General features: G+C 41.2%; 1 protein-coding gene across 7 annotated transcripts in view; it reads right to left on the bottom strand.

The window, feature by feature from the left end:
• The window catches only part of dmd (dystrophin), a 1,983,095-nt gene that overhangs the window by 565,470 nt on the left and 1,399,591 nt on the right, over positions 1-18,034 (bottom strand). For all 7 annotated transcript variants that reach the window (XM_060833515.1, XM_060833512.1, XM_060833514.1 and 4 more), the window contains one exon: positions 462-606. In XM_060833515.1, the coding sequence (XP_060689498.1) occupies positions 462-606 (145 nt within the window). The remainder of the gene's footprint in view (positions 1-461; positions 607-18,034) is intronic.

Genomic DNA, 18,034 nt, shown 5'->3' with positions numbered 1-18,034 from the left:
GTGTGAACCCATTAAGAGTGACTATGGGGAGAGATACGTGTCAACACAATGGAGCTCAATCATGCCCTGTAATGATTCCATATATGGATTTTCTAGCTGAGAGTTACTTCATTCTGCTCAGGAACAGGATCTCAAATTCCCTTTTGACAACAAGGGAATATTTTGCCCTACTGCCACCCTAGCTCAGTTTCAGTCGGCATGTAAATCAGTGATCAACTTTGGGTGCAGTTCAATATCACTTTGCTGACTACCACAATTCAATAACACATTGGAATTTTACAGGGAATTTCAGTGAATTATAATAGTATTCTGAATGATGGATAATTTTAAAGTTTTCTACCAAGCAAATTTGCATTTTTTGAAAGAGACTAAGAATGCATTTGTACACAAATGTACAATGAACTGACATAAAGAACTTTGACATGATGACAAAGCATGATTCAACAATACTGCTCTGTTACCTTGACTCTCTCCAAAGAATCTCTTAGCTGCTGCTCATCTCCAGGGTGAAGGTCTATTCCCACAACACTCTCTGCTTCTTCAAGCCAGCTGAGATACTCATTCAAGTCTTCCTGCAATTCTGAAATATGTTTCTCCTCCTCTAACCTGTAATGCGTACAATAATGAAGATCAATGCCATGAATTACATTTGGAAATAACAACTCTTTGCAAATCTATTTCCACAGTCAGTATTTCAATCCCAATTTATGTGTTTGGAACATGTACTTTCTGCGAAGACATAAAAGTAACCATCGTGGGCCTCTGCTGAATACTGTGAATAGATTACCAAGCAACCAAATACAATAATATTTAATCAGGCAATTGTTCGCACAATGTATTGCAATGCTTTCTCACTATATATACAGTCATCAAGAAGAGGTTTATCACATTCACACATACAGCAGAATAAATGGTCCTGACCTTACATTTTGCACTTCCACCCATCGAAGTACATATTAACAGATATGTGGCTCTATTATATCACACATCCATATTCACTCATTAAATATGTGTAATCCATTCACAGAAAATTATTTGGCAGAATAAAATAGTATCAATTTGATAATAAGATGCAAAAACACTCAGATTTTGAATTTGTATGTGAATCAGCGACAAAAAATGTGTAAATATATTACCATTTGTTTATAAACTGTGGCTAAGATTGATGACTATTGCAAATTAGAAGTGACATCTCATCAATTCCCCAGAGTGCACAATACATTTCCACACAGCAAATCAATGATAATATTTATGTTCAATTATTTCTAACCTTTGGTAATAGCAAAGTACAATAGAATGTTGACAATAGATGTGCCTTCATAATTTCACATGTTGAGGCTGGCACAGGAGTTAAAGAAAACAAGCTAAATACATAAGGCAGGCAGAAGCATGGCAGGGAACAAGGGAAAACTTATGAATTAAACTGCACTTTTTTTCAATGCAAGAGGCCTGAGAAATAAGGCAGATGAACTTAGTGCATGAATGAAAACATTGAACTAGGATATCATAACTATTACAGAAACGTGGCTGAGGGAGGGACATTACTTGCAGCTTGATGTTATAGAGTCATAGAGATGTACAGCATGGAAACAGACCCTTCGGTCCAACCCTTCCATGCTGACCAGATATCCCAACCCATTCCAGTCCCACCTGCCAGCACCCGGCCCATATCCCTCCAAACCCTTCCTATTCATATACCCATCCAAATGCCTCTTAAATGTTGCAATTGTACCAGCCTCCACCACATCCTCTGGCAGCTCATTCCATATGTGTACCACCCACTGCTTGAAAAAGTTACCCCTTAGGTCTCTTTTATATCTTTCCCCTCTCACCCTAAACCTATGCCCTCTAGTTCTGGACTCTCCGACCCCAGGGAAAAGACTTTGCCTATTTATCCTATCCATGCCCCTCATAATTCTGTAAACTTCTATAAGGTCACCCCTCAGCCTCCAATGCTCCAGGGAAAACAGCCCCAGCCTGTTCAGCCTCTCGCTGTAGATCAGATCCTTCAACCCTGGCAACATCCTTGTAAATATTTTCTGAACCCTTTCAGGTTTCACAACATATTTCCAATAGGAAGGAGACCACAATTGTACGCAATATTCCAACAGTGGCCTAACTAATGTCCTGTACAGCCGCAGCATGACCTTCCAACTCCTGTACTCAATACTCTGACCAATAAAGGAAAGTATACCAAACGCCTTCTTCACTGTCCTATCTACCTGTGACTCCACTTTCAAGGAGCTATGTACCTGCACTCCAAGGTCTCTTTGTTCAGCAACACTCCCTAGGACCTTAGCATTAAGTTTAGAAGTCCTGCTAAGATTTGCTTTCCCAAAATGCAGCACCTCGCATTTATCTGAATTAAACTCCATCTGCCACTTCTCAGCCCATTGGCCCATCTGATCCAGATCCTGTTGTAAACTGAGGTAACCCTCTTAGCTGTCCACTACACCTCCAAATTTGGTGTCATCTGCAAACTTACTTACTGTACCTCTTATGCTTGCATCCAAATCATTTTTGTAAATGACAAAAAGTAGAGGACCCAGCACCGATCTTTGTGGCACTCCACTGGTCACAGGCCTCCAGTCTAAAAAACAACCCTCCACCACCACCCTATGTCTTCTACCTTTGAGCCAGTTCTGTATCCAAATGGCTAGTTCTCCCTGTATTCCATGAGACCTAACCTTGCTAATCAGTCTCCCATGGGGAACCTTGTCGAATGCCTTACTAAACTCCATAAAGGTCACATCTACTGCTCTGCCCTCATCAATCTTCTTTGTTACTACTTCAAAAAACTCAATCAAGTTTGTGAGACATGATTTCCCATGCACAAAGCCCGAATTAGTCCTTGCCTTTCCAAAATATATACATTCTGTCCCTCAGGATTCCCTCCAACAACTTGCCCACCACCGAGGTCAGGCTCACCAGTCTATATTTCCCTGGCTTGTCTTTATCGCCCTTCTTAAACAGTGGCACCATGTTTGCCAACCTCCAGTCTTCCGGCACCTCACTTGTGACTATTGATGATACACGTATCTTAGCAAGAGGCCCAGTAATCACTTCTCGAGTTTCCCACAGAGTTCTCAGGTACACCTGATCAGGTCCTGGGGATTTATCCACTTTTAACCATTTCAGGACATCCAGCACTTCCTCCTCTGTAATCTGGACATTTTGCAAGATGTCACCATCTATTTCCCTACAGTCTATATCTTCCATATCCTTTTCGAGAGTAAATACTGATGCAAAAAATTCATTTAGTATCTCCCCCATTTTCTGTGGCCCCACACAAAGGCCGCCTTGCTGATCTTTTCTCTCTCTATTCTCTCCCTAGTTACCCTTCAGTCCTTAATAAATTTGTAAAAACCCTTTGGATTCTCCTTAATTCTATTTGCCAAAGCTAGCTCATGTCCCAGTTTTGTCCTCCTGATTTCCCTCTTAAGTATACTCCTACTTTCTTTATACTCTTCAAAGGATTCATTCGATCTATCCTGTCTATCCTTCTTTTTCTTAACCAAACCCTCAATTTCTTTAGTCATCCAGCACTCCCTATAGCTACCAGCCATCCCTTTCACCCTGACAGGAATATACATTTTCTGGATTCTTGTTATCTCATTTCTGAAGGCTTCCCATTTTCCAGCCGTCCCTTCACCTACGAACATCTGCCTCCAATCAGCTTTCGAAAGTTCTTGCCTAATACCGTCAAAATTGGCCTTTCTCCAATTTAGAATTTCAATATTTAGATCTGGTCTATCCTTTCCCATCACTATTTAAAAACGAATAGAATTATGGTCGCTGGCCCCAAAGTGCTCCCCCACCGACACCTCAGTCACCTGCCCTGCCTTATTTCCCAGGAGTAGGTCAAGTTTTGCACCTTCTCTAGTAGGTACATCCACATACTGAATCAGAAAATTGTCTGGTACACACTTAAGAAATTCCTCTCCCTCTAAACCTTTAACACTATTGCAGTCCCAGTCAATGTTTGGAAAGTTAAAATCCCTGACCATAACTACCCTATTATTCTTACAGATAGCCGAGATCTCCTTACAAGTTTGTTTTTCAATTTCCCTCTGACTATTGGGGGGTCTATAATACAATCTCAGTAAGGTGATCATCCCTTTCTTATTTCTCAGTTCCACCCAAATAACTTACCTGGATGTATTTCTGTATTTCTGGGAATATCCCCCCTCAGCACAGCTGTAATACTATCCCTTATCAAAAATGCCACTCCCCCTCCTCTCTTGCCTCCCTTTCTATCCTTCCTGTAGCATTTGTATCCTGGAACATTAAGCTGCCAGTCCTGCCCATCCCTGCCATGTTTCCGTAATTGCTATGATATCCCAGTCCCATGTTCCTAACCATGCCCTGAGTTCATTCTGGGGTACAGATGCAATAGGAGGGATAGAAAGGGAGACGAGAGCAGAGGGGTCGTGGCATTATTGATGAGGGAAAACATCATGTCTGTATTTAGAGAGGTCATTCCTGAGGGATCATCTAGTGAAGTTATGTGAATGGAATTGAGAAATAAGAAAAGGCTGATCACCTTGATGGGACTGTACTACAGGTCCCCCAATTATCAGTGGGAAACTGAGGAGCAAGTATGTAGGGAAATCTCAAATATCTGTAAGAATAATAGGGGAGTTTAACTTTCCAATATAAACTGGGACTTCCATAGTGTTAAGGGCTTGGATGGTGAGGAATCTGTCAAGTGCATTCTGATTGAGTATGCAGATGTACTTACTTGATAAGGAGCAAAACTTGAACATCTCTTGGAAAATAAGGCAGGATAAATGACTGACGTGTTAGTGGGGGAGCACTTTGGGACCAGTGATCGGAATTATAACAGTTTTAAATTAATTATAGAGAAAGAGAGGCCTCGTCTAAAAGTTGAAGTTCTAAATTGGAGCAAGGCCAATTTTGGTAGCACTAGACAGGAACTTCCAAAAAATTGAGGGACGCTGTTCTCAGGTAAAGGGACAACTGGCAAATGGGAGATTTTCAAAAGTGAGATAATGAAAGTTCAGAGACAGTATATACCTGTTCGACAAAAAGGGAAGGATGCCAGAAGTAGGGAACACTGGATGACTAGACATAGTGACGCTCTGGGTAAGAAAAAGAAGGAAGTATATGTCAGCTACAGCCAGCTGGGATATAGTGAATCCCTTGAAGGGTGAGGGGTAATGGAGAGGGGTGTGGGTTCCACTTTAGAGGAAAATCAGGAGAGCAAATAGGGAAATGAGAAAGCTTTGGCAGAGGTTAAGGAGAATCCAAAAAGATTCTACAAGTTCAAAACAGTAACTAGGAAGAGAATAGGGCCATCCACATATAGAACCACAGGAGACTGGTAAGATCCTGAATGAATATTTCACAACAGTATTTACTATGGAAAAAGCCCTGGAAACTAGGAAAATAAATAGTGTTGTCTTGAAAGGGTTCATATTACAGATGATGTAGTGCTGGAGGTCTTAAAATGCATAAAAACAGGTAAACCCCCATGACCTGATCAGGTGTACACCAGGACATTGTGGGAAGCTAGGAATGAAATTGTGGGCCCCTAGCAGAGACACTAGCACCATCAACAGTCAATGAGCGAGGTGCCGGAAGATTGGAGGTTAGTTAATGCTGTGCCATTGTTTAAGAAAGCCTGTAAAGAAAAGGCAAGAAACTATAGACTGATGAGCCTTTCACCAATGGTAGATCAGTTGTTGGAGGGGATGCTGATAGATAGGATTTACATGCATTTGGAAAGGCAAGGACTGATTAGGGAAGTCAGCATGGCTTTGTGCATGGGAAATCGTGTCTCACTAACTTGAAGAGGTGACAATAAAGATAGATGTAGGCAGAGTGGTAGATATTTTCTACATGGACAATGGTAAGGCCTTCAACACGGTCCAGCATGATAGACTAGTTAGTAAAGTTAGCTAACATGTGATCCAGGGAAAGCTAGTCAACTGGATACAAAATTAGCTCGACTGTAGGAGGTAGACTGTGGTGGTAGAGGATTGATGTTCGGACTGGAGGACTGTGACCAGTGGTGTACTGCAAAAGGCTTGGTTCTGAGTCCACTGTTGCTCATCATTGATTTGGATGAGAATATCGGAGGCATACTTATTAAGTTTGGACAGTGAAGGTAATTTTTGAGTAAAGCAAGATCTTGATTAGCTGGGCCAATGAGCTGAGGAGGTGGAAGATGGAGTTGAATTTAGATAAATGTGAGGTATCGCATTTTGGTAAGACAAATCAGGGCAGGAGTTACACAGTTAATGGCAAGGTCGTGGGAAGTGTTATCAAAAAGCGTGACCTGGGAGTGCAGATATACAGTTTCTTAAAAGTGGTGTCACAGGTATAAAAAAGGTGAAGAATTTCGCATATTTGCCTTCACTGGTCAAACTTTGAGTGCAGAAGTTGGGACCTCACCGTGTGGCTGTACAGGCATTGGTGTGGATACTTTTAGAATACTGTGTACAATTCTGCTATCGAAAATATGTCATTCAACTGGAGAAGGTGCAGCAAGATTTACAATGCTTTTGCTGGGACTGGAGGGTTTAGTTTATATGGAGAGGCTGGATAGGCTGGGACTTTTCCCCCGAGAGCATAGGTAGCTGAAGGGTGACCTTATAGGGGTTTATAAAATACTGAGGGACACGGATAAGGTCAATAGCCAAGATCTTTTCCCTACACTAGGGGAATCTAAAACTACATGGCATAGGTTCCAGATGAGAGGGGAAAGATTTAAAAGGGACCTGAGCAGCAACTTTCTCACAGAGGGTAGCACATAATGGCATGAGTTGCCTGAGGAAGTGGTAGAGGCTGATACAATTACAACATTTAAAAGGCATTGGGATGGGTACATGAAGAGGAACAGTTTAGAGGGATATGAGCCAAATATAGGCAAATGAAACAAGTTCAGTTTGGGAAAGCTAGTTGGCATGGATGAGTTGGACCAAAGGTTCTGTTTCCATGCTATGTTACTCCTTCACTTGAGATATTCTAAATTAAATTTCACTGCACCATAATTTTTTTTTAAAAGTTGATGGATTTTCGCACTCATCATTCTATTTAGTGTCTGTGAAAATTCTGATTGGTGCTTGGGCAGTTTGACGATGCTGAGAAAAACAGAACAAACAATTGTACACAGAAATATTTAAATTTCTCCTCAGGGGCTACTAGATCTTTCAGTGCAACTTTCCTTTAAGTTGATGATAGGCACCATTGCTTCAAGCTGACCACAAATTACGGACTGTACTTTCATGGCATCTAGTGGACCTTCAGTAGACATGCCAACACACAAGCTTCAGAAATGTTGATTTTTCCAAAGAATATTGAAGCAGATTGAATCAGCACTGAACAAAGGCCTATGATCAAGGTCATGACTTCAAGGCAATTGTAAAGTTATCTTCAATTTGATTACATTGGATTTCAATATCTTTATTACTGTTTTGGGATCACATTCGACAATACAATTTCTTTGCTGTGAAATCCAATTACTTCATGAATGACACATGAAAGTAGTATTTACTATGGCAATGCATTGGAAATGAACTTGCCATGGCTTAAAATATGGTTATACCCAAAATTTCATCTGTCGTATAAATTAAGGAAGAGGTGAGACATACATCAAAGTGCATTTTGTTTGCAGGGGCATATTTATAAATGCTGGAATGGGAAATGAGCAGTATTCCATTCTGTGGCTTGCTATGCATCCTTGAATATGTTTCTACGTCTTTTCACTTTCATCCCTGTGTCGTTCTTTCCTAAGAGTAAGTGTAATTACAAAGAGCTGTGGTACATTTCTCACATCAATGTGACTTCACTGCTGCTTTTGAATGTGGCATAAACTGTTGGGAACAAAACCTGCTTGCTGTTAATTGTTGCACTTCTACATAGAAGGATACCAAACAGACTGTGGGTACATTGACAATACTGCAAGGTTTCTGTTTCTGACTTGCCAGCCCATGAGTTTAGTGAACACACAAGACCAGAAAATGTCTGCAAGTTTGCCATTGATGCAAAGCAATTCTTTCCTATTTTCTTCATTCATGGTATGTGGGGATCTTGGTTAAGTCAGCGTTTATTGATCCCCCCCACCCAGTTGCCATTGAGAAGCTGGTGATGAGCCACCTTTTTGAACCATTGCAGTTCTTCAGGTGGATTACATTCACAATGCTGTCAAGGAGGACTTTCCAGGATGAAAGAATGGCAATGTAAGAATGACGTGCAGCTTGGAAGGGAAGTTGCAGATGATGGTGTTTACATGCATCTGCTACCCTTGTGCTTTTCAGTGATGGAGGCCATTGGGTGGAAGGTGCTGTTGAAAGGTGCTTGCTGACTTTGTTATGGACCAGATCTGATTCCCAAAAGACATTTTTAAGCAGGTAGCCCAGACTGTAACTTCACCATTCATTTTTGGTAAGTGAATATTGGATGTTCCCAGAATAAACTAGCTGGTCTGATTGCCAAGTTTTAAACAAAGAGAATTTATTTACAAAATTACGGAATGAAACACAATGAACTGAAAATAGAATACCTGGATAACTTATCCTATCCATTAGTCAGGGTAAATGTAGGGAAATGAGTCTGGGTAGGCTACTCTTCAGAGGCTCGGTGTGGACTTGTTGGGCCGAAGGGCCTGTTCCAACACTGTAAGGAATCTAATCTAAAACTCCTGACAGACTATCCTGACTTAATGATGCTGTTCCAAAAATACATGCAACAGTCCTAATAAACAGACCCCTTAGCACAAAGAGTAAAAATGACACAAAAACTTTAGAGGCTACAAGGTCAGGAGGGCAGAAGGAGAGGCAGAGGGTCTACATTCAACTGTAACCTGACTCAACTAACTCCCAAACTGAACTGACCTGCACAACTAGAGTACTGGCTGCACCCCCTTGATTATACTAGTTTGTTTTTAAGACGTGAAAACCTTAGGCTGGAGGCATTATCTGTTAGTGGTAAACAAAAAGGGCCCAATAAACCTTTCACACTCAGCCTAGTTGGAGCCAGCCGTGTGGGTGGCACGGTGGCACAGTGGTTAGCACTGCTGCCTCACAGCGCCTGAGACCCGGGTTCAATTCCCGACTCAGGCAACTGACTGTGTGGAGTTTGCACGTTCTCCCCGTGTCTGCGTGGGTTTCCTCCGGGTGCTCCGGTTTCCTCCCACAGTCCCAGGATGTGCGGGTCAGGTGAATTGACCATGCTAAATTGCCCGCAGTGTTAGGCAAGGGGTAAATGTAGGGGTATGGGTGGGTTGCGCTTCGGCGGGTCGGTGTGGACTTGTTGGGCCGAAGGGCCTGTTTCCACACTGTAAGTAATCTAATCTACCCCTCTCTGAAAAAATCTCAAGGGCACAGCAACTTTGAGAAAGGACAAACTTTGTGTGTACTTTATACAAGGCACCCATTGCTGCCCCTGTATGTCACTGGAGGAAGCAGTGAATGTTTCTGGTAGTAGATGAGAGGCTAATCAAATGCATTACTTTAGCCTGGATGGGTTAGGGTTAGGCTTGGGGTTAGCTTCTGGGTGGTGCTGGTGCTGTACACATCTAGGTCAATGAAGAGTATTCCATCACACTGCTGACTTGTGCCTTGAAGATGGTGGACAGGCTTTGGGGAGTCAGGAGGTGACTTACCCACTGCAGAATTCCGAATCTCTGACAGGCTTGAGTAGCAACAATATTTATGTAACTGATCTAGTTCAGTTTCTGGTCAATGGTTACCACATGATACCTCATTTATGGTGGCAGGGTTGATCAATGACGGTAATCCCATTGACTGTCAATAGGAGATGGTTGGACATTCTCTTCTATGAAACCAGAAAGTGCAGTAGAAGCTCAGCAGTCAAGATTAGAGTAGTGCTGGAAAAGCACAGCAGGTCAGGCAGCATCCGAGGAGCAGGAAAAGTGACATTTCAGGCAGGAGTCCTTCATTAGGAACCATTCCTGATGAAGGGCTCCTGCCCAAAACATCGATTTTCCTGCTCCTCAGATGCTGCCTGTTGTGCATTTCCAGCACCACTCTCATCTTGACTCTAATCTCCAGCATCTGCAGTCCTCACTTTTGCCTAGAAGCTCAGCAGTCTGGTAGAATTTGTGAAAAAAGAATTAGCATTTCAAGTCCAATGTAATTTTTCTCTGCAAAGGTTCCCTCTTGTTGAAGATGTTCTTTGCTTGGTCTGAATACTCTCTAGCTCTTGGACATATTGCACATGGACATGGGTGGCTTGCCTGAGCAATCACGAATTGTGAAACCTTTTTTAAAAATTATTTCAATCATGGGACCTGAGCATCACTAGCTAGGCCAGCATGTATTGCCAATCCGTACCTGTTCCCGAGAAGGGGGTTGTGAGCTGCTTTTTTGAACTGCTGCAGTCCATGCACTGCGAACCCACAATGCCGTCAGGGAGGGAATTGCAGGATTTTGACTAAGTGACAGTGAAGGAATAGCGATATATTTCCAAGTCATGGTTTTGAGTGGCTTGGAGGGGAACTTGGAGGTGATGGTGTTCCCATGCATCTGCTGCCCTTGAACTTCGTTGTGTTCATGCATTTGGAAGGAGCTGTCCCACAACCTTTGATGAACTTTTGCATGCAGGTTGTGGACTGTACACACTGGTGCTATTGAGTGTCATTGGTGGAGAATTTGAATGTTAATGGCTGCTTGGTCCTGGTTGGTTTCAAGTTACTTGAGTGTTGTTGTAACTGCCCCCGTCCAGTTAGGTAGAGAGAATTCCATCACACATTTGACTTGTACCTTGTAGGTGGTAGACTGGCTTTGGGGAGTCAGCAGACATGCTTATCTTTGACTGTATGATTGAAGGTAGGTCATGGATGAAGCAGGTGAAAATGGTTGGGCCAATGCACTTTCCTGAGGAACATCTGCAGCTATGCCACAGCTACAACAATTACAACAGAAAAAGCTATTGCAAATATGGCAGGACACCACCAGTTGATTAGGTTTTAGATGAACTGTTAGCTCACAATCTCAATTTAGGTTTTCCCTCTGTTTCTAACATGGGTTTATTTATGAAGGATGCTGCACTACCTTTTTTCTTGATTGTGTCAGATGTCACAATTCTGGCTGAGGTTTTCTGAGGACTCAAAGCTAGAATGTCCTTGTAGCACTTCCTTTCAGTGCTCTCTCAACTCAGTCCATTTTCAAGCTATCAGAGATCTGCCTTTGGGAGTGAATGTCATTTAGCTTTCTGCTATATGTGACTCCAATAAATTGAGAGTTTGACTTCAGTTTTAGTAGTGCTCCTAAACTGGGCTGATGTCTCAGTGAACCAAGGCCCATGGGGTTTCTGTCTACTCTGATCCCGCTTTGGGCCCACTGCAAAAGCCATTCCGTACACTCTGCCATTGAAGTTGCATGGTTGGGATTATCACAACATCCTCAAACCTCTTGACTTGCAATTCCTACCTCAGTGAGGTAAATTTGGCCCATTTCTTCCCCTTGCAAAGACTTCCAACATGACTGATCATAAACCTGAGATAGTTTACACTTCCTAAATGAAGAAAGGCTTTTCCAGTTATCGAGAACATTCAAGGCACCCTCAAATTAAATAAATGCTTCAGTAGTGTTCACAAAGCTGACTGACCTGTGTGAATGGGTGAAGGCAGAGGATGATAAATTCTAGCAGACACTGAGTATACCGGTGCATTTGCAGGGGAGCAAGCTATGCATACCTGGCTCAACATTCTGGATTCTTTCTGTTTTTGAGGGAGCTGTGCACAAGGACTCATCCATAGGACATGGTGGGAGAGCATTAGTACAATCACATGGCCCCTGTGGTGGGAAAAGGAAAGCCCACAAGTGCTGGGAGTGTTCTGAAGCACCATAACAGGACAAGTAGCTCCAAACTGAAAAGATATTGCTATAGCAGGTTCTGGGCAGATAGGGCTCACAGAGTTTTGAGAGCTATTGGGTGCAGCTAATGGTTGGAGTTAGAATCTGAACAAGTGTGGTCTCAGAACATGCCCTGGGAGTCATAAGTTGCTCAATGAAGCTGAAATTGGAAGATAAAGAAGCCCACGAGTTGCATTTGTTTGGTGCAGCTCAGAAACATTGGCATTTGAAAAATCACAAGGAAGTGTCAGCGTGTTGAAGGTAGTTGTCCTTGCAAGAGCTTGAATTTTGCCAATGAGTAGGTGTTAGAGTGTAGCCTCAGGAAACCAGTAGAATGTAGTCTGAGGGATATGAGCAGCCATTGACACACTCCAAGCTGGAACAACCTGTGAGACAGATCTGAATTGAGATCTTCAAGAATGAAGAAAGGGAATCTCATGCAAAGGAGACAAAGTTTTAATGATATTTGATTATCCACAGTGTCACTAGCATCTGGAAATGACTAAGAAATGCTTGTGATTTGTCTTGACTATTTCGATTATTTAGCTCTCTTGGGGAGTTTGACCACAGTTTGTTAACTCCTATTTTGGTCATGCTACTTCTCAATTTAAGAAAATGCATTTTACACATACTTACAGATTGTTTTGCATTACTAATCTTGTAAAACATGTTTTTTTCAGAAGTGAATCACTTGTGGCTTTATTCCCTAAATAAGCAGTTTACATCTTGAAATTTGTCTGCTCTCACCAAAAGGAAAAAATACTACTGGTCCCTCGCCAGGTTGTAATATCATCTGACAATATCGTCTGGGATCCTTGCAAAAGTAAAAGTCACAGGATGATTCTTTTTAAAATTGAGAATTGGAAGTCCTTGCATGGCACATTTAAATCTCAGAAAAATCTCAAAGCTTTTCACAGACAATCAATTACTTAGATAATGTTTTTGGTCATATAAAACAGAACAGCAAGATTCCAGGATTTAATGTAACAAGCTACCAATTATATCTTATTTGTGATTGTGTGATCAAGTAACACAATCATTAAAATTCACAATGACACATCAGTACTTTGTTTAAAAAGCAAATGCAGTGATAGTTGAGTGCTGACTGTTGATACTGGGGACATTAATGTTCCCTGTCAAAATTGAACAAACTTGAATCAATAGCATGTCATAAGAGTCAAAAAGAAAAGCAAATGCTTCAGAATATGTAAACATTCAGTTATTGGACCTACATGTTATAGATCAATTGAAAGGTATTCTGTAAATGCATTTATTCATGAATGCTGTTTCTTTTCAATAAATGCAGAAATAATTTTATCATTATTAATTTTTCAACATGATAACTTTGGAATTTGTTTATGCCCTGTAAACTCTCAAGACTGGAATGCATGGTGTTTTGATTTCTTTTTAAAAATGCACAGTGATGTTAGAATAGCTCACCATAAGCGTGAGAGCAGGAAAACAGTAATGTAAGTATTTACCAGAATATAAAATGGTGTTCAAATATCATGAAGCAGTGATTCAGAGATGGAACAGCAAGTTCATGCTCCACCAACTGTTCTCACTCCTCTGGTTTACTGCTGGAGAACAGGCTGCAGCCTGCTGTGGGACCCTGGAAAATCTTTCATTGCAGGTACCTTAAGTCAGGATGGCTGGGCGTTCTTGGCAAAATGATGTGATTTCATGTCATGCGAGTGAGCTGACACACTAACTCTCAAATGTTGCATCATGCACACATCTGCAAGAGCAGTCATGGCTACCACTTCTATGCTGGAAAGGATGGACCTCAAAATCTGTACAAAATCCCGTATCAAGTCTTTGCGGGACACATCCACGCTCATCAGTGACAGCAGGTTTCCTGACAGATCATTGTGTGAACATATACATCACACAACCATCTTCATCTGATTCCTCTATGGTTGAACCCGTGTATCTTTGTCAACTGGGGAGTTTGAACTTCCCCTTGGTAAAGGTCACTTATGGCTGGCGACTCACAGTGTGAAGATCTGGCTTCTATGATATCCTTCACAACAGATGTAACGTCACCAGTGATTGCAAGTGTGAGATGATTGAATGGTTATTCCTCTATCAGTCTTTTGTTCTTCTTTCACTTCACGTCCTCCACTAATGCTTGATAATGTTTTAAAAACTGAGAAGAACAAAGACATAAGAATGGTGTTGCGTAATGGAAATGATTACACTACCAGCACTTGTGCATCAAAGAATATTGTGGGATGAGGGGAGAGACGATTTGCAAGAAGGTGAATCAACTTGAAATAACTGTCAATGCCTGGGTCATGGTCACTCCAACAACTGGCCAGAACTGCGTTAGGATGAGGATATCAGACATGTTTGTCAAATGTTGGTGGGATGGCGGGTCTTCTGGTGTATGGCTCTTCATCATTCAGGAGAGAGGGGTGTTGCAGTGAACCTGGTACAATTTGTTTGGGTGATGTGGCTGTCATTTCTGAATAGCTGACCACGTGTGTGAGGTTCACAGCAGTGCTATAAGTGTATGATGATGAGGTGAGATAATGAATGTCAGGTATGAGTCATGTTTGACAGACAATGTTGGTGGATCAGCGAAATGATTACAGTGAATTGAGAAATTTCTGAGGTTGGACATTCAGTAATAAGAGTACAGCAGTTGAGAAAGTATGAATTGAACTTGATCACTTGAGTGAGCTCATTGAATTTCTTCATACACAGCACAGAGCTCCACCACTGACATTAACTGTGGCAGCTTTCTTGTTCCTGCTACTTGTACAATTTTGTCTCAACCGTCTCCTGTCCTTTGGACACAGGACACATTCCTACCTGTCCTACTCTGCCATCAAAATCTCCAGTGCTACCTCACAGAACCTTACAGCACTCTTTCTGTTTTACGTGACAGTCATTCTTCTTTCTGCTCAGAGACTCCTCCTTCACCACTTCTAGCACCTACTGTAGCCAGAATTTACTTTTGCTTTACAAGTTACAGGCTGGTTTTAAGAAGCACAGACTGGATTTAAATAATGCCAGTCGCATACGAATCTGAGCCACTGCTCAGCCTTGCAGCTGACGAGCAGCACTGAGTGAAACATGGAGCAGAACTCTATCATTATAATGAACTATCAATGCAAGGTTTGCATGTGCCTGAATCACAAAAAATATGCATGTGTAATGACAGATTTAAAAACTCAAATCGTCCAGTTAAGTTTCACCTACTATGTCACCTGTACAATCTGAACCAGGAAACACAAGTTAGCATGGTGAATTTTGTCCAGTAAGGTAAATTCTGAATGAATGAATGAATGAATGAATGCATTACGCTCCACACAGTCTGATGTAGTCTTACAGTCTTGGGTGTGAAAATTCGACAATAACTCTGGATCTTGAAGGGTATACCTACACCATTCCAAAACTCTTCACAACAATGTATGACTAGCTAATGTAACTCACAGAAAGAGCCTTTTTTGTTGGGACTACTAGTGGCAGTTTCTAGAGGCTGAGGGATGATGTTATTGAGGTTCATAAATCATTACAGGCATAGATAAGGTGAACAGCCAATTTGTTCCCCCCAGGGTAGGAAGATCCAGAGCTAGAGGGTATCGGGTTAAGGTGAGAAGAGAAAGATTTAAAACACACCTGAGAGGTAACTTTTTCCACACAAAGGGTGCTGCGTATATGGAACGAACGGCCAGAGCAGTAGAGGTGAGTACAATTGCAAAACTTGAAAAATATTTGGGAAGATACATGTATAAGAAAGGTTGAGAGGGATATGGACCAAATGCAAGCAAATGGGACAAGGATACCTGGTTGGCCTGGGTGGTTAGACCAAAGGCTCTGTTTCCAAGCTGTGTGACTCTATGACTCGATATGGACCTTAGAGTCCATCGAGGAAAGAGGTATACTGACAGCATCTTTCTATCCACAAATATCATAATTTCAACATTAAATTGGACAGTGGAAGTGTAAAAGGAAGAAAAAGAATGGGAGTGAGTGAAAGAGGAAAGAGAATCTCCAACAATAATTAAAATCTAAAGGAATCAGATTCAGGACTCGCAAATATTAATTGTCAGCAATAGAGAGGTTGCTTGGCAGTAATTAAGATATATCACACTATTGAAAGTCCACTTACACTTGGATGACTAACGCTAGCTTTTTCTGATGTAATTAGTGCCCACTTCATGCTCTTGCATGTGAGTTCTGAGTATCTCAGCATGATATCGATATTCAAAGCTTCTGCAAAGTAAGGTAGCTTGACTAACAACCTTTTGCTTCCTTCATTTAGCTGAGTATGTGTGTGACCACTAGAAATTAGATTGACACTGCTCACCTCACCACCTCACCTCTTTTGAAAATCCAGGGTCTCCAAATCTAAAGATTTAGCCAACAAGCAAACAGATTAGCAATCACTTCTTGATAAGTGTTTTTTCTGAGGGACTTTCTAAATTCATAGCAAAGTAGTACTGTTGTCGATATGCATGTTGGGTTGTGAACTCAAAATCCTGAAGGAAGTCAAAAGAATTTGATGTAGAAACAATCTCATTCTGTGTGAACTTTGCTTTACAAATTTACAGCAAATAATAATGAAAGATGAACTTACAGAAGTGACAATTACTGCCCCACTACTTGTTAGCTTACAATCAGCAATTCTTTCATGCAATTAAATTCATGACATTTTCCAGATTCTCTTGGAGTGTACTGTGACCTGACAGAGTTACACAGTTCTGCACAGAACATACAGATTTTATATAAAGCTATTTATGACTCGCATGTTTTGGATGAAGCAGCATTCCCCTGCTCTGAAGTTTGCACTATAAGAATTTTCACGACACATGATTTTATCATCCATGTTTTGGGTTGTTATGTAGCATTAGCAAACCTATAGACTTCCCCAAAGATAAGACAGAGGAGGCCTACTATCTGTGAAGTCATACCAGGGAAGAACTCTTGAAACAGATGGCTCATGGATATCAAAAAATAAATCAACGAAACCTTTTGGTCAATCAATACAATTTCAAGGAGCTCAATTTATTTTTGTTTTTTGCATGCCTGTTGCATTGTCATCTAATCATGAATTGCAGTATACAATGTCATAACAAAGCTTACAGCTTATCATGATGCAATTCAAGAATGTTTTAAATCTAATTTTCAGTTAGTTCTAAAAGGAGCAAATCTCATTTAAAACAAACCCCGCACTCCAATGCAGTCACTGCATTGCAGTTATATAAAGTACTGAATGCATAAGAACAAATGCTGCTGTAGGACTGACATTTCAATTTGAGGTTATTTTTGGTTACAGTTATATTATAATACCATCCTCACTGTTTCATACAACATTTGGCAACACCTGCTTCAGCCTGGGTGGAATCACAGCCGGGACAGAGCCGTGCATACACCTGGTTACACATTTGTCTTGAATTTCCATAACTGAATGATTTGACAGCATAGAAGTCAAAGAAAATTTCTGCACAGGACAAGGCCATTTGGCCCAATGTATGCATGTTGTGATTGACTAAGAGCAAGCCAGCTGAACACACCTTCCTGTATTTGGCCTGCAGCCTTGCGGGTCATAGTTATACGAGTAAACATTCAAGGACTTTTTCAATGCAGTGAGAGTTTCTACCTCCATTGCACTTTGAGGTAAAAAAATTTCAGACTCCTTCTGGGAAAAAAAAATACATTACCTTATTTTCCCTCTTATCCTTCTAGTGATTACTTTCACCTTGGTTTTGATCCCTTTGATAAGGAAAGATTCCTCCATTTATTTTGTGTAGGCCACTCATAATTTTATGTACCTCAAACAAGTTAGCCACCAGACTCACCTGTTCCAAGAAAGACAACCTCAGCCTGTCCAATTTTTCATCATCACTAAATTCTTTTCAAACTTGGCAACATAATTGTAAAACTCCTCTATACACATTCCCACGTTTCCTTTAATATGGTGACCAGAACTCTCTTGAATAATTCACTACTTAGTGCTGTATACGGTTTAAGCATAACTTCCTTGTTCCTATATTTAATATCTTGGTTGGCTAATGAATGATAGCATGCTACATGTTTTCTTACCAATCCGATCAACTTGCCCTGATATCTTTACAGAATGATGGACACATACTACAAGAATGTCCTGTTCCTCCCCACTAAGAGCGTATCCTCCCATTTATTATATTTTCTCTGGACCTGCCACCCTTGTCAAACTACAT

The sequence above is a fragment of the Hemiscyllium ocellatum genome, chromosome 12, assembly GCF_020745735.1.
Source record: "Hemiscyllium ocellatum isolate sHemOce1 chromosome 12, sHemOce1.pat.X.cur, whole genome shotgun sequence".
In the NCBI taxonomy this organism is placed as follows: Eukaryota; Metazoa; Chordata; class Chondrichthyes; order Orectolobiformes; family Hemiscylliidae; genus Hemiscyllium; species Hemiscyllium ocellatum.
The sequence above is the reverse complement of the archived record's forward strand: the minus strand, read 5'-3'. Positions and strand labels throughout refer to the sequence as shown.